The sequence below is a fragment of the Talpa occidentalis genome, unplaced genomic scaffold (genome assembly GCF_014898055.3).
Source record: "Talpa occidentalis isolate TD23 unplaced genomic scaffold, MPIMG_talOcc4v2.1 talOcc4.141, whole genome shotgun sequence".
NCBI classification, from domain to species: domain Eukaryota; kingdom Metazoa; phylum Chordata; class Mammalia; order Eulipotyphla; family Talpidae; genus Talpa; species Talpa occidentalis.
In genome coordinates this window covers 1-10020 of record NW_023601445.1, presented here as the reverse complement: position 1 = coordinate 10020, position 10020 = coordinate 1, and the positions used below count along the sequence as shown (strand labels likewise).

Here is a 10020-nt window from a genome sequence, read left to right as displayed (position 1 = left end):
GCATGGCCTGGGTATCTGAATCACACTCCAGCACCCTTTTTTTTTCCTTAACACTTTCATAGCTGCTGCCTGGACTGCAAGGAGGTGGGAGTTAGTGAGGCAAGGAAAGGCAGGCTGAGTAACTTCTGCAATCAATGAGTATTCCAGTGCTCATCAAGGAGCCCTCCCCGCTCTTGGTAATTGCAAGCACATGCAGGTGTGGCCCATTCTTGCCACAAATTCTGAATTTTTGCAGCAATGATCTCTTTCTGACATTTTTGGTAGTCATTTCTTTTTCAAATTTTCCTCAATTGTTTTTGACTTCAAGAATTCTTATACTTTGTAAGCCAATGAACTTTCTCCTCATGCTTTCTCCTGTGATTTTGGATTTATCAACTTTTCTTTTCTTTTTTTTTTTTCTGCAAAGATTTTATTTGTGCATATTGGGAGGTGGGAGGGTTGTTAGTCTTTCCTGGCAGCTGCCTTCCTCATGGCAGCCAGGACATTGCTCAACTCCTCTCTCTTCCTCTTGGCGCAGATGTGTGTCCCCACCCTTTTCTTGATGAACTTGAGGGCCCGCTTGTATTTGGAGACCTTGAGCAACTCCATGGCGCGCCGCTCATAGGGGGCAAAGCCACACACCTCCCGAATCATGTCCCGCACGAACTTGGTGTGCTTGGTGAGGCGGCCGCGGCGGCGGCTGTGTCTCTGTTTGCTCACGTTCTTTGTCACCTTGTGGCCCTTGTTGAGGCCCACGGCCATGGGGTAGCACAGAGCCATGGCTGCTGCTGTGTAATGGCCGCCGCTGCGGAGAGTATCACCTTTTCTTAACCAATTATAAAGATCATGAAGATAAAGAAGGCAGATTATTATATTTGTTCAATCCAACCAGATAGGTGCATATAATGTGAAAGTAGAAATAATTTCATCAGCAAATAGACATGCTAAGAAATTACCTGTAGTAATAAACAGACATCATGCATTAAGGCAACAGACTTAGGACCCAGGAAAGGGAGGAAGCAGTGCCATGGGGCAGAGGGATGTGTAGGTACAGCATACCCACCATCTGCTTCTCAACACCACAAATCACAACTTCACCCAAATGTGAAGATAAAGATTTTAATCAAACCACCCTGAGATACAGCAATTTCATAAACAATGTTAAATATAAACTGCAATAAAATGTCTTGCTCTCTCATAGTCTATGGCTGAACTGAACATCTCAGACACCCTCTATAACTGTGGCCTGTCTAAACATTTCATATTTTCTTGTGTTTCCTCCCACTTTAAGCTGTTTTGACTTTAAACTAGCATCTCAGTAAAATTTAAAAATTGACATCTGAATAATTTTAACAAAGAATTAGGGAGGGCTTTATTGTAAGGGGAAGAAACTGTATTTTCCACAAATCTGGGGGAAATCAGTGATGGGAGCTCTTACTCATTTAGTTAGCCATCCATTTGTTCAAATTATCTTGAAGGTAACCAAAATATTTGTTGCACTGGACAAAAGAAACACTAAGTTATTGGAAGTTTTCCAAACCATGATATACAGATTGCTAAAATATACAAATAAATACTTCTCTGAATTTCATTACAAACTCAATATTAAATCTACATCTCTATCCAGTCTTACTTAGTTACTTCACACAAAACTACCTAGCATGTCTTTTCAATTATCAACGTTTCTTGCCAGAACAATTCTGGAAATTTTATACAAATTTGGGGATAAGGATTCCTTTTGTTTTCAGAATAATACATTTTTATTCCCAGATATAAATACATAGATATTCTTAAGGAAATATTTCCAAATGTTGGTTTCAGATATAGAAGCACCCACCAATTTACTCAGCACAACTTCAAGTTACAAAATGTCATAAAGAACAAAGTTAAATTTGTGTACTATGTTTGGCGAAATCAAAAAGGTTTTGCTTTGAAGTTTATGCCAATCAAGAATGATGAAAAGTCAGTGTTTTCTAGGGTTCTTCAAACTGTAAATGTGACCTATTTCTACATATTTCAAAGAACTCTTATTTGTGTTTAGCCTGTATTTTGCCCTAAAGGTATTTTTTTTCCGTTCAATGACTTCTAAGTGCAATTTGAATGAAAAGTAAACATGCATTCCAAATGTGTTAAGGTGCATCTTCAAAGGAATGATTCTCTTTCAGTATTTCTCCATCAAACTTCACCAAAAACCCCAAACCAACCTTCTTTCCATCCTAGTTAGCATAGTAAATGTTCATTAATTAGAATTTACTTAGGAATTTTTTATATTGTAATCTATTACATTTAAAATGTATTTCAACTGATATACATTTCTCTACTTGTAAATATTATATATATAGGGTTAGTATGTAATATACCATAATTTTCATTTGCAAAATTTATATATATTATTTTTTCTAACTGATGATCTTTTTTTACCTGAAAGCCAGGTTTTCATCTTTTAATTAAATTCTTGAAGTGAGGAATAGATGTGCATAATTTATTTTCTATGTCATTCCATAGAGTTTACTTTAAAGCACAATTTTCAAAAGATTTTATCTATCAAATAATTTATTTGGATCATTAACAAGGAGACCCATAAGATGTTAAAGCTAGTTCAAGACAGATTTTAAGAAATGGAAATTTATGTACTCTGTTACATAAATGTCACAATACAGTCACGGTAATGCTGCAAATAATTTACAACTAAATGTAAAACTGATTAAAGTCATATGTGGTGATATGCTCTATATTTGCAGTCATTTTTCCTTCTGTATAGAAAACAATTTTACATATTACTGAACAAGAACCAACTGTCTTGTTATCAGTTGTTAGAAGCATTTCCATTGAAAATTTTTTATTTTATTTTTTATATTTTTACAACATTTTTCATTTTTGCACAATGCCAGGTTTATACAAGTCAACTTATATGTTTTCAGAGTTGTAAATTATGTGAATCAATAGTAAAAGTGTATTGCAATGATGGAAACCACCCCTAGAGAATTTGATAATCCTGAGCTTGGTTATGTGTGCCCTGACCAGCTCTCAGCACAATAGGGGGCACCTTATAATCCCTTTTGCCTATGTTTACATCTTAATAATTCTTTTTAAAGTGTCAATGCTTTTGTGGCCACCTACTTGTTGGGGTTAATGAAAGCAAGACAGCATTAGGGATCTTACTCCTAAAAGAGATACTTAATATTCAAATTTTAATACTGGTTATCTTTAAGACTATAGTATGAGGTGAAAACATCCTTTCTTCCCTTCTAATTTCTTTGACTATTCTCATAAATAAATTGACATAGGAACAGGTTAATGAGAGTAAAACAAAAGTATAGTGACCCCAAACATATGAGACTCAAAAAAGTGACCAAAGCAAACAGCTTCTATACCTTTTTTCTTTTTTAAAAAAATTTAATTATTTTATTTTATATATTTTTACATCATCTTTCAGTTTTGCACAATGTATGCATTTTCATCTATACTTTTAACACAGAAAAACAATACATTTTTGAAGAACTGGCAAGATAAAGTGGTTTAGACTTTGGGCAATAAATTAGTGAAGAAGTAACAATATTTATGTAGCCTTCTCAGCCCTAAATTCCCTGTTTCTTGTGATGAGGATGCCTTTTACTCTGATGATATAAGAATGATAGCTTTCACATGGGAGATTTGTTTCTTATTTTCAAAGGGATGGTCATAGTGCCCTTTCCTATACTGACTGTTTCTTAAGTGATTCAAAATAATCACTATGCTATAGTGGTACACTTAGGAGTGGCATATTTTATTCTCCATTACCAAGACAGATCATTGAAACTAAGTTTGTTTCAAGAGAAATTCTTCTTTTTATCTACTTAATATATAAAAGAGAAGTCACTGGAGAAAGTGATTATTTAGTCTCACCTAAGGAAGTCTCAGAGAAGAGAAATGGAGTAATACCTCCACAGACAGCTCTGGTAGAATAACGAAATGATAAAAGAGAGTAGAGGAGGTAGGCAGTTTGGCTTTTGTAGTGGGGGATGAATTCCTTTCATTTAAGGGGATCCTTCTTGTCAAAATAGTGGTGAGGAGAGGGGATGGCTAGAGGGAAGGATCAGATATGTCAGGAGTGCCTTAATAAAAGTATGTTTTTCTTCCTATTGCATCTGGAGATGCTTAATTTTTTTTAATTTCAATTTTTGTGATTTATTTTCTCATGAGAGAGAGGAAGAGACAGAGAGAAAAAAGAAGCTGTTAATTGGCCAGAATGTGGCTAGATGCTCTCTGACCTCTGGCGGTACCTGAATTCAAACTAAATCTGTTTCTAAAACCACTGGATGTATTTTCAGATAAATTCTTAAGGCAGAGTAACCAAGCATAATTTTTATTGTCTTTGGTGGAAGTTCCCATAAGGAATTTGAGATTGAGTCCTCAATTGTCTTTGGGAGCAAGGCCATGGTCTAACTAGCCTCCACCTGAGATTTCCTCTTCTCAATGTTCCAACACTTTTCTCCCTGGGGCTGTCAGGCCTGCCAATGGGGCAAGCTGCCCACCTCCCTTGGGGCTCTCATGAATCCTACAAGCAAAGTAGAAAGCTGTCTTCTGGGCACTGTTCAATTCAACTCACCAAAAACTCTGCAATCAAATCTTCAATAATGAAGTTTTTTTTTTTTTTTAATTTAAGGAAAGACAAATAAAATTTCCTCTTGAACTTACACAAAGATAAACACATTGACATGTTTAATAGTAATCATTATTATTTATCCACATTATGATGGCATCAAGGAGGAAAAAAATACAATTTAGGTTTGCACACATAGATAAATTTAAATTCCTGCGGTTCACTGTTGAGAGAAAAAGTTTGAATTAAAGGCAAAAGTGTCATTTCAAATAGTAACTTATTAAAATTATGTACATTTTCAAAAGTCCATTCAGTCTTCTATAGAAAACGCTCACTCTCTAATTCCATCAATTAGCAGGAGTATTAAAATACTGCCAATGTCTTTCTCCTATTAATGTCTCCAGAAATAATTTCTGCAAATGTCAAAAACTCTGAAATAGCCAAATTAAAATTCTGATAACAAAATTAAGAAGGAAATTTGTTCAACATTATAACTTAAAACATTCCAGAATATCTATCAAAATTGACAAGCAATATTATATCAGAATATATCAGACACTTAAAATTTTCACATAATTTTAAAATAATAAATTAACATTTCTTTCAAGCAAAAATGCTTTCCATTAAGTTTAAGCTTACCAGATAAATATCAAATAGGTCAAATTCATCTAAATCTTTTTCCCATGAAGAAAAGGATAAACTTAAGAAGTGTCTCGGGACATTTACTAGGTTCCATAAGATTTTGTCTGATAAACAGAAAACTATCAGTTTTTCTGAATTTGGTATCTAGGAACTTTTGTCATATGTTTTAGGGGAAAACACTAACTTTAATTACAATCCTGCTAAACCCAACCAGCACAAACCTTATCCTTTCATTTAGATTCCATAACTAGAATTTTTAACCTCCAAAAGAACTTATTTTTCCAGCTCCCATTTTTCCTGACATCTAAAAACTTAATTTACCCAGCACCAGTGACCCAAGGGAAGAGAAAAAAAAATACACTTAATACCACAATTTTATAAGCACATGTGTTTCAAAACAATGTATTACATCCCAAATTATTTCTCACTAACCAAAATTTATCCCAGACTGTTATTCCTAGAAACACCTGCACCAGTTCTCATTCTATTTTCAATCTCAAAATTTCCATAGTCACTATACCAATTTTTATAAGCTTAAGTGACCAAAACAATTATACACAATGGGAAAAACATATAGGCATGCAACATATGAATGCTGACAGCTCTGTAAGTTCTTTCATTTAACTCATGTGGAATATCTTATGTAACTGAAGTTTTACTCATAGCTGCATTTTCTTTGCTTCCTTATGAAGATTTACCTTACTTTTTTGAGCCTAGATTCATTCTACCACTGCTATGAAAAGACAGTTTTACTCATATTTAAATAACCAGGTTGTTTGCTCACCAAAGTTAAACACATATCTGCAAAAACAGTCTGCAAAGAGACAAAAGGTAAAAGTTAAACAGGACCATTTAAAAAAAAAAAACTCAAAAAACAAAATGTTAAAATAGAAAGTCATAAAGCCAAAATCAAGTTGTTCCATGAAGTCAAAATCAAATGCTTAAAATTGGAGAATGGTGACAGCAGATGTCACATGGTTCCAGATGCCATTCTACATTCCTAGACTTTGACTTTGAGGGAAGAAAAGCCATTACCAAGGAATGTTCATAATCTTATTCACCATCTCAAGGTTTCCATTGTTCATTTGAAAGTCAACCCTGCAACAGAAGCTGAGAAAAAATATTTAAGTTTTTGCTCATTTCTTTAAAAAAAATCTCAGATCTTCATTAAGTTCACAGGATGGATGGATTTGACTTGCAGTCATCACCTTCCAGTGCTTTCTTCACTTTAGAGTGAGGCTCACAGGGTTTCATGCCTGTCAATTTCACAGAAGACTCAGTTAAACTTGGGTATCTGCACTCTTCTAGTCTTGAGTTAGACCCAATTGCCAAGTCTGAAAGGATGCAATGGTTCACGTGGAGGCATAGAAATCCTAGAAAGAGCAAAGCTACACGCTACAATTTAAGTTCCCGGATAGGTTTTATACACTGTTTTATCATGCATTCACGTTCTAAATACACTAACTACAGTGTTCAGAATTGAAGCTTGGAATGGTCTTCCAAAGACAATTCAAATGGACTAACACATAGTCCACTTCTAGGACCCACTCATCCAGAGGGTGATGGAAAATACCTGATTCCAATGCAGATGGCTTTCTTGGCATAGTTTTGCCATGATCTGCTTAATAGTATGATTCATGTTTTGCAGTTTGTCCTGTAGATTGCAGTCTCTAGGAAGCATGTAAGGAAACTTCAGGCATTACTTAGTGACTTCTGAAACAAACACAGTCCTGTTGTCACTCTGAATGGAGCAGGGCAATCCAAACCAAATGATTTATTTCATTTGGTAATTGTTGGACAATCTCTGCAGCTTTTTCAATCTTAGAAGAAATGTTTCCACCCATTATGAGAAGCAGGCACAAAGATCAAATGATACTTAAATACCAGTGGTCCTGGGCATTTGGGTAAAAATGACTTGCCAGTCTTCAAAAGAACACTTGCCTCAATACTGAATCCCATTATTTTTTGGGTGAGTTAGTCTAGGGATTATTCCTGGCACATACATGGTAAATATTGAGCCACGCTGTGCAAATAGTGACCCTTTAAATATAGACGCATGGATTTTAGTAAAACATTTTTCCCATGGTAGGATCCTTCATGTAGATATTTCAACATGGGGTAGAATAGGGCCTCTGGAAGAAGGAACATACATTTGGAGCTGGAGTGAAAGTTAATAAATCATGAACTATCCTTTATATTTGGTTCCAAACTGAGATAGGAGGAATGAGTGTCCTGTGGGGCGAGGAATAAGTCATGACCTTAGCTGTAGAGTTGGCTGCTCTATCACCTTTTGCACTTTCAGACCCATCCCTTAGGTGGCAGGAGAATTGCATCACCACTAGGCTGATGGCAAAGCTACTGCTTTCAGCAAGATCAAGATGTCTAGCAGATGCTTAATGTGCCCCTCCCCCAACCCACTGCAGCAAGATATCCTGTAACACTGCTACTAAACTGTTCTTTCTAATACCTTAAATTTCTTTTAAGAATAGAAAGTGGAAGGAGGAGAAGGAGATTTGAAGGGAGGGAACATGAAGGGAAAAAATAAAAACTGGGAGAGAATCTAATACCAGAATAAGATTGAACTACAGATCTGGACTGAATGAGAAATCAATCACTGCATTATATAGAACTTAAAGCCAGAAATGAAAATGAAAATAATTAAATTGACCACAGTAAGCAAGCAACTCTGAGTCAGAGTTTAGGAAAGAATATATATATATATATATATATGAATAGTCCAAAGTTTGTCATACACATTTGTGACATTAAAGTAGATGGAATAAAACCCAATTTCTAGTTTAAATAGTGCATTACACTCAATCCTATACGTGTGATCCTTATCACAAAGAGCAATGCAGTAAGGAGTCCAAATATTTGGCTATCTGCCAAATATTTTAATTTGAAATGTTTGATTTTTTATTCTAGTGTGCAGTAGTGTTTGAAACCCAGTGGCTACAAACTAAAGAAAAAAAAATCACTGTAATTGAAAGAGACTTGTATTCATACTAAATCGTAAGAAAGCCCAGTACACACCTGAGAACAACTTTAATCCTAACAAAAGAGAGGGAAAATTGTTAGAACAATTAGAATAAAGCAGCACATGGCTAAAATGTAAAGATTTGATTTAGCGAGGATTAACAGCTCGTGTCTATTTTGAAAATTAATACCTGGAGCTTTATTTTTTATTATACCTCCAAATGAAGTTTCTTTAAATCATAAGACCATATAAATACACAGGAAAAAAATCCTTTTTTCAACTGCTGCCAATTTCTCTTCCCATTTGTTGTAGACCTTCTTATATTAGAAATGTAAATTTCTTCATGCATCAATTGAGTCAGAAATTTTTGTGTAAAAATGTACATAACATTACAAAAATATCATTTGAAAGTACTCTATTCAACAGTAATTGGTATGTTTAAAATGTTGTGAAACTATCACATCTGCTAGTCTGAGTTTTTTTCCCACAAGGCAAGGGAAACTCCAAAGCAATTAAGCAATCACACCCTACTCCCCTTCCTCCAGTCCATGGCAGCCACTAACCTACTTTGTGTTCTGATGGATTTGCTTATTTTGGATAGTTCATATAAATGGGATTATAAAATGAGTAGCCTTTTTGTCTGGATTCTTTTATGTGGAGACTTTTTGCCTGAATTATTTTGCTTAGAATAGTTTCATCCATCTTGTAGCATATATCCATTCTTTGGTCCTTTTTATGACTACTGTTCCATTGCATGGGTATATACATTTTGTTTATCCATTCATTCATTGAAGGACATGTAGGTTGTTTCCATCTTATTGTGAACCAACCTATTATGAATATTTGTGTACCAGTTTTGTTTGCGTATCTATTTTTATTCTTGTGGATATACACCTAGGAGTAGAATTTTTGGTATATGTGTTTGTTTAGCTTATTGAGGAACAGTCAAACTGCTTTCCATAGAGACCTACCATTTTATATTCCTGCCAGTAATAGATGAGGGTTCCAATTTCTCCACTCTCACCAACACTTACTGTTTTCTATCATTTTTTAAAAAATTGTCTTCATCTTAGTGGCTATGAAATGGTATTTCATTGTGGTGTTGAATTGCATTTCCTTAATGACTAATGATGTTGAAAATATTTACATGTGTTTGTTAGCTATGTGAATATTTCTTAGAGGAGAGTCTATTCATGTCATTTGCCTAGTCTTTAAGTTAAATTACTTGTTTTTTTTATAGTTGAGCTATAAAATTGTGAGCATGAAATTAAGTTAGAAATCATCTTGACAAACACTCTTGCAAATGAGAAAACTAAGATAGTGAGAAGTTACATGGCATGACCAAATTTACCCAGTATTACTGAACCAGGGACTCAGATACATATCCAGTCCCTGACATTTTTAAGCAGTTCTAGTCACATTCTTTTATATGCCAATCATAAAACCAATTAAGGTTTTTAAAATATTTGTTGACTAACATTAGGGAGAAATCTATAAGATTGAAAGAATGAGGACCACTTATGGCAACTTTAAATATTATACATTTATGAATATATATTTTTGATTTAGAGATATCTATTTCTGAATATATATTTAGAAGGAGTTAAGTCTCAGCACTATTGGGCCTGGTGGCACAAGGAGTTAAGTCTCAGCACTACTGGACCTCCCTGGTGGCCAAGAGTTAAAAACAGCACTGTCAAGCTATCTCCAGCCACTGCAATGCAAGTTTGATCCCCAGCCAGGGAGCTGACCCACATAGTGCAGCAGACCTCACCTGTCTTGCCTGCTGCTCCCTCAACAGTGTATTTCAGTGGATCATTCTTGTTCTGCTCCCCACTCT

At 34.9% G+C, this 10020-nt stretch overlaps 1 protein-coding gene across 1 annotated transcript; it reads right to left on the bottom strand.

Annotated features, from left to right (window-relative positions):
* Positions 1 to 388: 388 nt before the first annotated feature.
* Positions 389 to 772, bottom strand: LOC119245484 (60S ribosomal protein L36-like). The gene has a single exon (XM_037511565.2). The coding sequence runs from the start codon at positions 757 to 759 to the stop codon at positions 442 to 444; it is 318 nt and encodes a 105-aa protein (XP_037367462.1). The 5' UTR covers positions 760 to 772; the 3' UTR covers positions 389 to 441.
* Between the last annotated feature and the right edge of the window lie 9248 nt (positions 773 to 10020).